General features: G+C 37.5%; 1 protein-coding gene across 5 annotated transcripts; it reads right to left on the bottom strand.

The window, feature by feature from the left end:
• Positions 1-218: 218 nt before the first annotated feature.
• Positions 219-3,877, bottom strand: LOC117240470 (translation machinery-associated protein 16 homolog). 5 transcript variants are annotated; one of them, XR_004494707.1, is made up of 5 exons: positions 3,684-3,867; positions 840-931; positions 578-722; positions 353-493; positions 219-257 (listed from the first exon to the last, which is right to left on the bottom strand). XR_004494707.1 is itself a non-coding variant. In XM_033506498.1 (3 exons), the coding sequence occupies exons 1-3, from the start codon at positions 3,726-3,728 to the stop codon at positions 620-622; spliced, it is 240 nt and encodes a 79-aa protein (XP_033362389.1). In that variant the 5' UTR covers positions 3,729-3,877; the 3' UTR covers positions 597-619. The 5 variants fall into 5 exon arrangements, 1 of the variants encoding a protein (XP_033362389.1); XR_004494704.1 differs by having other exon boundaries at positions 247-286; positions 3,684-3,848; XR_004494706.1 differs by lacking the exon at positions 3,684-3,867 and adding an exon at positions 1,241-1,259 and having other exon boundaries at positions 247-286.
• Between the last annotated feature and the right edge of the window lie 10,540 nt (positions 3,878-14,417).

The following is a 14,417-nucleotide window of genomic DNA, read 5'->3' as shown; positions in this document are numbered from 1 at the left end:
AGATGAAAGATAAAAAGACATATCTACAGAATTTATTCTATTTCCATTACACTATTTTCATCTAAATCAATTGGCTTGCTGAATAAATTCTTCTTGTTTACAGGCATAGCTAATAGAGATTTGGATAGTCTAATATGGCTTATTTTCATTCTTTTTCTTAGCTCTAATACTTTCTTTAAATCTTTCTCGCCAAACCTTATAAATTTAAAATTATTCGCACACTGTAATTCATTATTCCAATTCAATAACATTTCACACTGAGTTGCATTTAAAATATCAGAAATTTCTGAAAAATAAAGGAGGGTTTGTACATCAGGATATATTGAAAATAAATTTGGCTGTAATTCTTTACCTATTCCACGTGTATGATATTCTCCTAGTTCTTTCTACTCTAATTATATGTTCCCTCCTAGCATGCTGTCTACTCCTGTTGCTACCTATAGACCTTTTAATAGTAATTTCTTCCATTTCTTCATCATTTCTTGCTACATACCTTTGGATCAAATATAGAACTATAACTAATCACATCTTTAATGTACAATCTCTGTATCATCATGTGTATACATTTTTGTTTTACCTCCGTTTCTAACAAACTTGCAGTTATCTCTGGAGTATAGGGTCACACGCCTGGAATCATATTGTTTCTGATCCACGATATTTTCTCTCCTATTGAATTCTGTTTTATCAAGCAGGACATTTCTGCCTTCTGTCTATTTGATATTCTGAAACAAAACACATTGTCCATTTCCTTCTTTATTACACAAAAGTATTATATAATCATATAAAATAAATGAAATGTACATAACAAAATCACATAATTTAATAGTAATTGTATTTACTTTTTGGCTTTTTTCGTAATAGCGATAGACTTTCTGCTATTTGGGTGTATCATTTTCTTTGGCTTCAGGAATTCTTTTCTCATTGCAGTGGCCTATAAAAGACAACAAAATAAATTAGTTAAAATATTACCATGGCTATGAATTATTTCGATTATCCTAATCATCAAAACTCCAACTCAAGCTATCCGTTTACTCAATGTATAATCATGCACAGGCGAATCGTCGACAGTATCACACGCTTAGAAGCACTAATAGAGTAGACAAAACATCCTACATGCCACAGCTATCGAAACAATAACCAGATAGCAACGGATAGGCGCCTCTGATATACACCCGACGATAACCGCTTCAGAGGGACTAAAACCTCAGTACAAGAAGTCTCCCAAATCAGCGTTCTATACCTCTTTGTTATAACACCCTGAACCGTCACTCTGTTGGATTCATACAATAAATTTTACCACTATATCTAAAGTTTAATTCTTTAACTTATTTGTGAAACGTTCGAACTGCGACTCGAGGAGATCACCGGTGATTTGTCAATTTCGTGATTTGTTGTGTCTCGTATATGATAACAGCAACGACGGCGACGCCTATCGATAGTAAAAGTAATATCGAAGTATACCTTCCTACCATGACATTTCCGGGCTAACAAACTTCAAAATTGGTTTCTTTTGTTTCAAGATATTTTTAGCTATTTTTTTTTAATCTTATAATGATAACCTATTTTAAAATGTGCAATATTTGATAAATGTACATTAGTAAAATTTCATACGAAGAAAGTTTTTGGGAATCCGTATTATATTCAGCGAGCAGAAAACGAAGACTTGACGGAAGTTGACAACAATGGAGATAAAAGTCTTTATCGTAATATTGTTTTTATTGATTTTAACGTCAGATGGAACGGGTTTCGACAGAAAACGATCCACCAAATTTCAAAGAGGTAACGAGCAAACTTCAAGTAAAAACGAGCAGAAGTCAACACCCGATTATTATTATTACTGCGACTCAACAGAGTTTGGAGTAGTATTATACAAAAGATTCCGTATTTGCGTTCTTGTTCGCCGTGCGACATGATAGAAATTGATTTCTCTTCCGCTTGTATCAGATGCGGGATTTTGGTTGATCCTTTTTCACCGGTCTCGATTATCCTATTTCTCTTTATTCGCCTATTTTTTAAACACAAATATAGATTTTTTACGATTATTTATATTGTTCATGACATCATTTGACGAATTCTTCGAGAACTTCGCAAGGGAACCAAGACATAAATGATATTTAAAATGTTTATAGCAGTTCTGAAGTAAAGAGAAGCGATATTAGTTTGAAATGATGGATCATTTCAATGACTTTATTATTTATTGCCTTAATAGCTATCTACATATTATTTTAGTTGCGTTTTTCTTTTGGATCGGAAATGACTATCCTGTGTTTCGTCAATAATTTGTCTTGCTTCTCTTGGTGCATTTCTAAATGTAGTATTGACATAAATGAATTTTTTACTGCAAGAGTTAACATCACTTTTTTTCGACTTCTCTTTTAGGTTACAAGAGTACAAAGCTATATATAGGCCAAAACATGTATGTATCTTTCGATAAAAGATAAATTTTTATTCAAAACCTACGAGACTGCACGCAGATATTTCAAATTGCAGCGAATATTATCACGAATACTTCGCGTTAAACGTGTTATATCTTTTAACATTTTCAGAGACGCGTAAACATCTGCAAGCTATTTATCACTTTATTCGATTGCATATTGTAGCGGCATATGAGTCATAGGACGATGCGAATCGAGAGTAACTCATGTTGTTGTTTTGCCTCGGGGCATTGATACCGTCTCGAGGTACGAAACTTGATAATAAACGAACTCCGGACAGAACAATATCGCCGCTACGCGCAACCGTCAACCGAAGTCGAATTTAAATTCGTTAGAGGGAGATCGTTAGAAGAGTACTGCCGATAGTTTTAAATACATTTGACTACACCAAATATCAACTCGTCTCATCACTATATACACCAACGCGTTTAATCAACCTCCACATAATCGAGAAATGATTTCAAATTTGACCCACGTTTCTATCGACTTCGCTTTCTTCTTTATTTTGGAAGAAATGCACATTCACTATTTATCAGCTAAGCGAACTCGAAACGAATGAAAATTCCCAACCACCACGTAGACCAAAGCCTATCAGCCTTTTCCGAACCTGTAGGTTACAACGAGATTCTTAATTAATTAATTCGTTTCTTACAGGCTACAGAGTCTGAGAATAAAGAATTTTTTGACCGTTTTGTTACGACCTATGTTAAAACCACATCATAGGAATAAGATAATAATACAGATCGTAATCATTATATATCGGTACATACTATCAATTTGATTGTGCAATTAAATAACATAATATCAAAAGTAATCAAATGTTGGGATACTTTTGCGCGATAGTGTATATGTGTAAAATAATATGATTCTATAAATTCATTCACAATAAATCAAAAACAATGTTGTGTTGCTTATTCTAGTAAACAATCCAACCATTTAACTGTAAGATATTTGGAAAGTTCATGTAACAAGCATACAATATGCCACCCGGAAGGTACCAACTACGTTCCTCTATGAAATTAGTACAAATGTTTCAAGACTTATATATTATTAACATTTCACGCAACGTTTTTATAAGGTACGTTAATCCGTAGAAATGACCCGTCGCAGTAAATTTATACATAGATCAGAGTTAGAAAATACAAAAGAACGATATTTTCTCTGAGTATACGAAGTTAAAATGGTGTTGGACGCAAATTAATTGGTTGGAAAGAGGCGCCTTGAAGCGTACTAAAAGAGGTAGCTTACCTCGTTGAAATACCATGGAACGAAACCCTGTTGGGCAATGGGCATTCTGCTGTAGCCTGGAATTCCTTTTGCTCCCGTATTCTTCTTCTGTTTTCCGTGGTTTTTGTTACAACACTCGCGACGTTTTCATTCAAACGAACACACAACGCATAAACGGAGAAAAACAAACGTTGAAGGTTGCGTCGCGTCACGCGAATCACTGACGCTACACTTATACGTTGGAAACAGGAACGAAACCGACGCAGGTGCAACACGGGGCCCGTGAAATGTAAACTATCGAACTACGTATAATAGCACACGAAAGTATTTCTATTGTTTGTATATATATATATGTGTGTGTGTATATTTGTGTGTGTGTGTGTTTGTGTGTGTGTGTGCGCGCGCGCGTGTGTGTATTCATATATATATTATAAATTGGTTATATATATATATATATGTATAAGATTTATAAAATGAATGCTCGGTAAAATGTCTGTGATAAATAATACCAATTAAAATGGAAAAATTTTTAATTGCATTGCTTCGACTATACATATACATATACTTAATGTGACTTACTTTGTATGAGAAAAATTCTGTTTGTCAATTCGATATCGAGAGCTGATAATGCTAACATACGATGAAACGATAACAGAAGAATCCGAATATTCAGAACTTTTCACGATATATGTTAAATAATATTATGAAATAAATTAAATAATTACCCCGCATTGCTTCCAGCGTACGTGTTCACGATTCTCGGCGAAACCGAATATGGCAGCAGGAAATCAACCAATCACAACTTCGGAAGAAAGTAAAGCGCGGGAAGAAATCGCGGCATCCAGCTTCCTGCGAATCTATTCTCGATCTCGATGTAAGCAGTAATCTTTCGATAATCGTTTTGCAAAATGGCGTGTCTTAAACGAAGTGTATAGTAAAATTCGTATTTGAGAGACGCATAAATAAACGATATCAGGCTATTTCCCGCGAGAAATTCACGTTCGGTTGCAACATAACATGTCACGTATGTATTTTCGTCGAAAACTGATTTCGAGGGACGTGTATATGTACGTATCAAGTTACTTGGCGAAAGTTCAACGACAGACTGTGACTTTAAAACAGTATGTATGCCTATGTTTGTTGTCCGAGAATTGGAAGAATCTGTCATGTTTTGTTTACGTCGGCTGTAATGGAGTGGTGTTTTTGTCTTGTGGTAACTGAATGTCTCAAACAACAAACTCGAGATTTCAATCGATCTTCGAAAAGAAGTCATACCCATTGGCCTTGGGTGATTTGTGATTTCATTAACTTTTTAATTCATAATTGATAACATAAGGTTATTGTAAGACCGATGAAAATATGGATAGCAACCAATTGCAATTGAATATCTGGCCTGTCTTGCACTATTGAAATTTTGCAAGTCACTAAAGTTACCAGCATTAATATGTTCCCTTGCACAAGTTTGACGATAAAACAAATGAAATTTTACTAATTGCAAGTTATTTGATTATTCTATTTAACGAAAAATTATAAAATCATAAAATAGAATTCTATATAACCTGTAAATCGTAACTTGTCAATCTACTAGTACATATATTATAAATTGGTAAACTTTTGTGTGTGGGGGAGGGGGTGCTAGATGTAACACTGATACGACATTTTGAAAAAATATTTAATTATAATCATGAAAGGCGTTATTGAAATATTGAGTTTTTATTAATGTTCCTTGCAACTTCGAGTTTGCGTACTATATTTAAAATGTACATAAGATATAAAGTATATTGACAAGTAACAGTCACAAAATTGTTTCAAATGAGGATAATCATCCTAATATCAACTTATCAATTGTGATCTGATAAACAAGAATTCAAAATACAGTTAAACTGTGTTCTACATACAATAATCTTTTTCGGAGGAGATTTAAATATATGAACATATTGTGATATTTTGTCCATAATAACATGAATAATATAAAGTTTCGTATTACATATACTCTATTTTTTAATATATTCTGCATATCTCATTTTATGACAACAGACAAGCAAACTATATTCCCATTATAAGCTTCGCTCTAATTTCGCATCGTTTCACCTGAATATATCGTGAAATTTCATCCCGTCAAAATTTTGCGTCAATCTTTTTTATCTTAAAGGATTAAAGACAGTTGCAAAACGCCACGGTGTTTCGGGGTTTGTTTAAATTTCCGCCAAATGAAAAATGGTAGTTACTAACGGCACGTCTGGTTACAATTTTCGTTTACAATTCTTTTGGCGAGTAAATATGACGTACTGGGTCGATACTAAGTAGTCGGTTGTCCCTGAAATTTGAACTGTTGAGAACGAGGTAATAACAGGGCGACTGGTTTGTTGCTGTGTAACGTATACACGTTTCTGAATAGTTTTCTACTTTAAATGAAATTAACTGCTACCCGACGGAGTTTCGACGTAGCGATAAACACGCCACTGAAAAAAGCGACGAATGGGAATGGAAAATACGTAAAGATTTTTTTGACAAAATAAAGAATCATTTTGTCAGATTTCAAGAAGAGTTTGGGTAAATTCAATTTATGCTCTTTGCTACTTGACTTATGTTTATAACACTAAAAGTTATCTTTACAAGCAGCGAAGTGATTTAGTTTCATCCGTAGTTCGGTTGCTTCCAATTTTTTCATTTTCACATTGTGTAAATTTCGACCAATTGCGGGGAGACGTAATCGCGAGGAGAGACGTCAACGGGGGTCGTAAATCCCCGTTACGATTATAACAATCGACACCACGAATTGATCGATCCCCTGATTTCCGTTGAGATAATAGGGGTGATTGAGTTTGTATAACACTGTGATTCACAGAATTATAAATTATATATTTCCAACACTTAGATTACACTGACGTAGAGAAATAAATAGTTAACAACTTGTCGCACGAAGATGCGATAGATATGTACGCTAGAGCAGGGCTCTTATAATGGAAATTAATGTATTAATGGACTTAGCACTATAATATATTTAGGAGAGAAGATGTGTGTTCGACAACACCGAGAACCGACAAAAGATTTGCGTGAAGTATGCGACTCTCGCGCTATGTGTAGACTGCCGCGTTAGGCGTTAGTTTTTAGACTGTCTGTCGCTCTTTTTCTAATACGGAAGAAAAGTTCGGTGTGGGTGTGCCCCTGTGCCTAAAGAACGCGGATTCGTTGTTCCCACTTTCGTTAGGAAAAGTGAGGGCAACGAACCGCGGTGTCGATTGGTCATGACCTGCACTACGGCTCGAAGGGATGAGTAGGGAGTCTCCTACCATCGTGGTGGATAGATGACTGTGTGCGTGAGAAAAACCTAGCTTGTTTTATTACAGGGCTATTCGGATTTTCCTAATGGGTGCATACCCGCTTTCTCCGTGTTTTAAGTGCGACTAATAAACCCAAGGACCTCTCTAAAAACCGACTGTGTTTCGAGAATATTTTTAAGCTTTAGAAATTCTTCAAGACAAACGGATTGAAGACACATGGCGAAACAATACAGGGAAGTGAAAGTTATGGTGGGTCCTTATGTGAGGGTCGAAGTGACGTTACGCAGGTCGGTTGTTGTCCGGTCGCGCGGGCTGGCGTGCAGATGTTTTAGGCGGCGTAACACATTGCGTATTACAATATTGATGTTAAAATATTATTATAGAAAAACATGTTAGCAACTTAATTTTCTATTTGTTCGTTTCTCTGTTTTCCTTATTCTGTTTTTGGATTTGTGGTGGATGATTTAAATAATGACGTGACGAGTTGATACTTGATATTGTCAAATATATTTAAAATTATTCTAAATACAGAATTGATCGCACGGGAGACAAAGATTTTGTAACGAATCCTAGCGGCTGCCATTTGTCGTTCACGCGCTGTTGCCGATACCGGATGCGCTAATGTCACGTAAAACAACAAAATAAAAAAAGAAATTTGAGGTGTAAATAAAAAAAAGAAACTTTATTTTTTTTCTAACAACAATTCACTTTACAATCCACTTCCAAACTCTAGGAGTGACTTTCCAAGACTGAAAGCTCTTATGATTTGACTTTCGATCGAATCCGATTACTTTCTTTTGTCATCCCTCAACATCCCCACCATGCATTTGCATTTGCTAGGCGTCCGCGACCGTTGCCACGTGCTCTTTCTTCTAGAACCTTCGGCGGAAGGACCGTTGGGATGTTGATGGTTCATTAGACACTTCAGCGATATTGCCGCCGATTGTCGCCGAGTGCCGCCACATCTTTATCTCCATCGTCAGTCCATCGGATTTGAAGTATGCCGGTCGTGACACTAACATTGTGGCGTCAGAGACGATGCGTTTTGACTCGCGAAAGGCGTTTTCGGTTTGCTTCGACCACTCGATTCGCCGCGAACAGCTCGTACGTATCTTTGTTCGCGGATCCGCGTAGTTTGTTGCACGGGTATACGTTTATATTGACACCGGTGTTCACAAGGAAAGAGATCCTTGGTGCCCTGTCCGTCACGAAAATGCGACGGGATACTAAAGCCATCGCCACATGCCGCGTTTACGGACGGCTGGTCTCGTTTCACTGGGTCCAGTTGCAAGGGGCCCGGCACTTCCTTGCGCGGTCTCGAAAGGTCTCGTGGTAATAGCAGAGACCAGACTTCTGCGGTCTATCCTTCGAATTTGATATCAATCTTGCCTTCCGTATGTAGAATAACGATGTGAGGTGGATAGTGGGTGAAGGTGCCCACAAGAAATACTCTTGATGTTCAACAAAAAAGTTAATTAAATTATTAACAATCAACAGTCAACAATTTATGATCAACAATTAACGACTAACGATTAACTGTCAAGAGTCAATAATCACGTATCTCTAATTGTGTTTGCTTCGCTATGACGCTTAACCTTTCGCACTCCGCAGCTCGGGGCAGAATGAATCTTTGATTCGAAAGCAAATGGATTCTTTTCTTTGTTGCCCCTCGATATTTCCACTACGCACGCGTTTATTAGATGTCCGCAACGGTTGCCGCGTATGCATTCTTCCGAATATTCGGCGAAAGAACTGTAGGGATATCGATGGTACATTAGGCGTGTCGGCTTTACGCTTTGAAGGTATAGCGCTTTGTGTCGCGAAGCCGTTGGAAAGTTCCATGGTCGAGTGCCACCACAGATGCATGACGATTAGATACAAACGTTTCAAGTATTACAATTAATAGCTGATACAATTGCAACAAAACAGATGTCCTTTATGCAAGACTACTGAAATTACACAGCTACAATAAAATAAGGAATACGTCTGTACTATGGGAAACATAAATAAATATACACATAGTAGCTTATACAACATGTATGTGGAGGACGATTAAACGCGTTGTTGATTAATGACCAGACGAGTTGATACTTAGTGTAGTCAAATGTATTTAAAATTATTTGCAGTACAGAATTAGTCGTCGTTCGCTTAGTGTTGCTCGATATGTGTATACAAGGTAATGCTTACGTTCGTTCGATATTAATTCGCTATAAGAATGTTCGATACTAACTGTCTTAACGATCGTGTTCTTTTATTTATACTCGGGGGAGTATCGAAAACTTTAAATTCAACCTCGGTTGACGATTGCACGTAGCGGCAACATTGTTTTGCTCGGAGTTTGTTTATCGTTACGCTTTGCTTGTCACGTAAAAGTAATGGGAAAATAATAATAAAAAAATGTTGGGTTCTTGAACCAGAGTTCGAGATACCTCTATTCTATAATAGGATTACAAGTGTGCGATTAAACTGTTACCGAAAGACTGAAGCCTCGATCAAGAACCAGCCCTTCTAGATGTTCGTTTATCTTATGCCTACGTGCCGAATTCATAATCCTTTATTTTGGGAGTCGGTGTCGTGTGCAAGGCGGTTCAGGTTTCCTGAGTCGGTTGGAGATATTTGTTGACGTTACATTCCCCCAGTGTTAGAGTGCGGCTGGTCCTCCAGACTCTTATTTTCGGTGTAGTGCCTCCTTTTGTATGCCCTTTTGGAATCTTACATGCCTTGCTTCGAGGATGACTGAATTGGTGTCTTCAGGTAATTCTCGTAATGGTTGTATTTCAGGTGTGGAATATGTGTTTAAAGGTGCGCTCTATTGGTCTAGAGATATTGCTTATACCTGTGTCTTTTTTTTTCTTTGGTTTTACAACATAATACGCGAATACATAATTTGGAAGGTAGGCATTTGCTTATAATATCGAATAATCCTATTTTGTTAAATATACATATGTTCCTAGTAATGCTAGATCAATATAACTAATAATTTATAAGACACTTAGTTCCTATTTCTTAAGACTTCTAATTCTATGTTCATAATTAAGAGAGTTTACTTCGTTGGAAATTTGATTGAGGTGCATTCTATACGATTATACATTATTAATGATTTTTGGAGCGTTTTTAATTTTTGTTAGGATTTCTTCTAGACTGTCAGTTAAGGGTAAAGCTATAGTTTTGAAATTTGTTTTGTAAGTTATATTGGTTTTTAAGTTATTGTTTTCATCAAAAAATTTATCTATATTTTTATTCATTAATTCTAAATTATCGTTATCCAGAGTTACAAATAGACTTCTAGAAATGGATCCAACAAAATTCAATGACCCTCTTCGGTAACAAGTGTGTGTCATAAATTTAATATGCATGATTACATTGTCTAAATTTCTTTTGCGAGCGCGTGTAATCATTTCATTGGAATACGGGCATTCACTTTTAAAATGTTCTGTTAACATTAGTCTAAATCTTTTAATTTCGCTGAGTTTTGCATATATATCCTTAATGTCTAAACCTATAATTACGTTTACGGATTCGCTATATAAGTATGCATGAGCTAATTTTTCTTGATATATAGAACTACCATTAAGGGGTATAACGTTTAGCTTAGCTAACTATGAAGAAGGTGAAGATCGTCCTGGAAAGTAAGGTTTAATACGGTTACCATGTATTTTCCTAATCGAGTGATTTACTATTATTTCATAATAAGGGGCTTTTCACTTTTTCAATGGTGTATGGCCCTGGCCATTCAGTATCTATCTTGTGTTCTTTATGATCGTTATGAATTAATACTAAATGTCCTTCTTTAAAAATAGATTGAGGTTTGGCAATTTTAGAGAAGTTTCTAATAAATTTTCTATAGTATCCAGCTAGCCCAAGGAATGATTTTACATCTGTAGGATTTTTTGGTAGTTTGAAATTCTTTACTGCTTCTATCTTTTTAGGGTTAGGTTTTACTCCATCTGCTGTCACTACATGTCCTAGATATTCTAATTCGGGCTTTAAGAATTCACATTTATCTGGTTGTATTCTTAGATCTACTTTCCCGAGTCTTTGGAATATAATGACTAAGTTTTTAGTATGTTCTTCTATCGATTGCCCGAATATAATGATATCATCGAGATAAACGAAACAATGATTGTTAATCAAACCTCTTAACGTGGTATCCATCATTCTTTGAAAGGTAGCAGGTGCGTTCTTGAGCCCGAATGGCATTCTATTATAGTGGAAGTGTTCTTGTGGTGTGCTAAATGTAGTGTATTTCTTTGAATTCTCGTCCATGGGTATTTGATGGAACCCTGAGGATAAGTCTAAAGAGGAGAAATATTTCTTATTTCCTAGCTGTGATAGTATATCGTCAATGTCAGGTAGTGGATACGCGTCTTGGTCTGTTAGTTCGTTTAACTTCCTAAAGTCAATCACTACTCGCCACTTTTGTTTCCCTGATGCGTCGATTTTCTTTGGAACGACCCAGACAGGAGAGTTATAGGGAGAGTCGGAGGGTTCTATAATCTCTTTGTTTAACATTTCAGTCATCTGTTTATTTATTTCGGTTTTATGATGTTCGGGAGGACGGTAGGATTTTACGTTGATGATCTTGTTAGGTAGATGATACATTTACACTGTACACGTGAATGTGTGTGTAAGCGTCAGAGGGCGTCCAGGTCTCAGTAGAGACAAAAGACGATTGGAGGCTGTTAGGAGAATCTAGAGGAGGTGGTTGACAACAAGCGTGCGTGCAAGAAGGTTATCGAAGTCTTCAGAGTGTAATATATATATGTATAGCTGTTGTGTGCGAAATAAAGTAAACTATTTGTATTTTCGAATCCTCTCTATACCTTAACATGGTAGCAGAGCGTGGTTACTAGTTTTGCAAGCTATTTAGTGCGTGGTTTTTAGTCTTGCGAGTTTAGTAAGGGAAGAAACGTTCAAAGAATATAAAATAAAAGAAAAAATACTTCAAGCACGTAGGAACGCTTGAGTAAAGAATAGGAAATCAATTAAAATGGAGAGATCGGAAATTATGCTATCGATATTTGATGGTGAGGGTTACGGTATGTGGAAGAAAAGAATAACAATGTTTCTGAGATATAAAGAATGTGATATTGTTATAACTAGAGTGAAGACTGAAACAGACAATCCAGACTGGGATAAAAAGGATCTGAAGGCGATAAATATAATTTACAGTGCCTTCTCAAATAGACAATTAGAATATATTAGGGAAGAAAAAACAGCGTATGAAATAATGAAAAAGTTCGACGAAGTGTACTTGAAAGAATCGACGGCACTAGATCGTGTGCAGAAGGAGATTGGAGAAGATAAGTCTTGATAAATACAGTGATTCAGCATCGTTTTTTAGCGATCTTGAAAAATTAATAAATGAATTAAAAGGTGCAGGCGCAAAAGTGAGTGAGAGGGAAAAGCTGAATTACATGATAAATACGTGTTACGTCGCGTAACTCTACCTAGCCCAGGCCACACACCGCGGGCAAGATGGCAACCAGATGTCTTCGGATACTCACTGCGTACCCTCAATAGTCTCAAGTATCTTCCATAAATCTTAGGAATTTCCTAGTCGAGGTCCTTCAAACTGAACAAACGTCTGTTTCCAAAGCATTTCTAAAGACCTTTGTCTACTACGGCTTGACAAGGGAAAGTTGGTTTTTCTCACGTATGATGCAACTTTCCTCCCACGAACCACTTTCTCTCGAGGGCGGTTAAGACCCTTCGTTTAACCAATTAACAACGAAGACTATTTCCCTCACTCCCTTAGTCAAAATCGTCACCAACAAATCCGATGGTCCCGTGCGCTAGACACACCCATCCTTAGCTTTCCTCCGCCACAGCATCGTCTCCGAACATCACTGACTTTACATCCTTCGAACAGTCAACATCTTTCGACCGGGTTTACACCCGAAGATCAGTCAGTCTCAATCAAGCATCTGGTCAAGCGGTCAGCAATTCGAATACAGTGAGTCGACAAATCCATCAGTATACGCGATAATCCGTCTAGAGACTCAGGTCGCACTCATTCGTAGTCATCTCATAACAAATATTCATTTTGTGTTACACCGAAGTTGTTGGTTTGTGAAAATATATAATAACCTGTTAGCAACAGCGTTATCCTTCATTTAACTACCCTTATTATCCTAAACGAAATAAGGGATCGAGCGATTCGCGGCGTCGATTAGCAAATCGTAACGGGAATTTACGACTCCCGTTGGCGCGCTTCTTCGAGATCGCGTCTCCCCGCGAACGTGCGAAAACAATACGTTACCCGAAGAGTATAGCTACATAGCGGATATAATAGATGCAGTGAAAGAAGAGAAACAAACGGTAGCGTGCGTGAAGAATAATAGAATAGAAATAGCGGAAAAGAAAGATAAGTCTAATCGAGGAGAAATGAAAACTAATGCCTTTGCTGCAAAAAAGGAAGGATGCTTCAAATGTGGAAGAGTGGGATATTTTGCATGAGAGTGTCAAAATGGCGTCCAAGCGGGAAGCAGTAACAGTTATCGGCGTGGGTCAACACGTGGTCGCAGCAGAGGAAGAGGAAACAAAGGCAATACGAACAGGGGGCGTGGAAACTTCCATCGTCAATCAGCAGCCGGCACGAGCGAATATGGCAACTCAGGAGCAGGCATATGGATGGCAACAGCGCACGCAGCACACAGCAGCGAGATGAACGAGATAAGTGGTAACGAAATAACATGCCTATTAGATAGCGGTTGTACCGATCACATTATTAACGACGTAAATTATTTTGATAAATCTATCGACCTTAAAGAACCGGTAAATATATATGTCGGAGATAAGAGGACACCGGTGCCTTCTCTCTGAAACCTCGGGAAAATCCATAAAAACATTGTAATTAAAATCTACAGTTGTAACTAAACGATTTGCCATCATTCTAACCAATTGTATTTGTTTGAGACTTGTGACAATGAGCTTGGGCTCAAGGCGACAATTAGTCGCCGAACGTAGCCGCGGTCAACGGGACGAACTCTCCACCTAACAAAGGCATTGAGTAATCCTATAGCTCTCCTTAAAAGAAAGATTTGTAGCGGCACGTGGCAGTAAACATTCCAACGGTTTCTGTCCCGTAGCTTGCCACACGCAGATCCTATTCTCCGGGCAGGATGTTTACCAGATGTCGACGCGTCTCCACAGTACGTGATCGGCTAGCCCGAGGACCGTCATAAACACTAATATCTAGTTACCTAAAATCCTTCAACAGATACACAGTCTTTGTCCCAGTTACGGGAAGACAGGAGAGACCTATTTTTCCACGAACGACGTCTCCCACTAGCAACCCTCCCTCAAGGGCAGCTAGCATCCTTTTCTAACTACCGATATGGAGATTGGCCAATTAGCAGCAACGTCAATTTCCCTTACTTTCCGAACGTAGGATGTCCCCGACGAATCCGATGATCTCGTGTCCTTAGACACACCCCGTCATAGTTTTCCTCTGGGGTATCACCGGGAC

The sequence above is a fragment of the Bombus vosnesenskii genome, unplaced genomic scaffold, assembly GCF_011952255.1.
Source record: "Bombus vosnesenskii isolate JDL3184/JDL3185 unplaced genomic scaffold, Bvos_JDL3184-5_v1.1 scf7180000014643, whole genome shotgun sequence".
Classification (NCBI taxonomy): Eukaryota; Metazoa; Arthropoda; class Insecta; order Hymenoptera; family Apidae; genus Bombus; species Bombus vosnesenskii.
The sequence above is the reverse complement of the archived record's forward strand: the minus strand, read 5'-3'. Positions and strand labels throughout refer to the sequence as shown.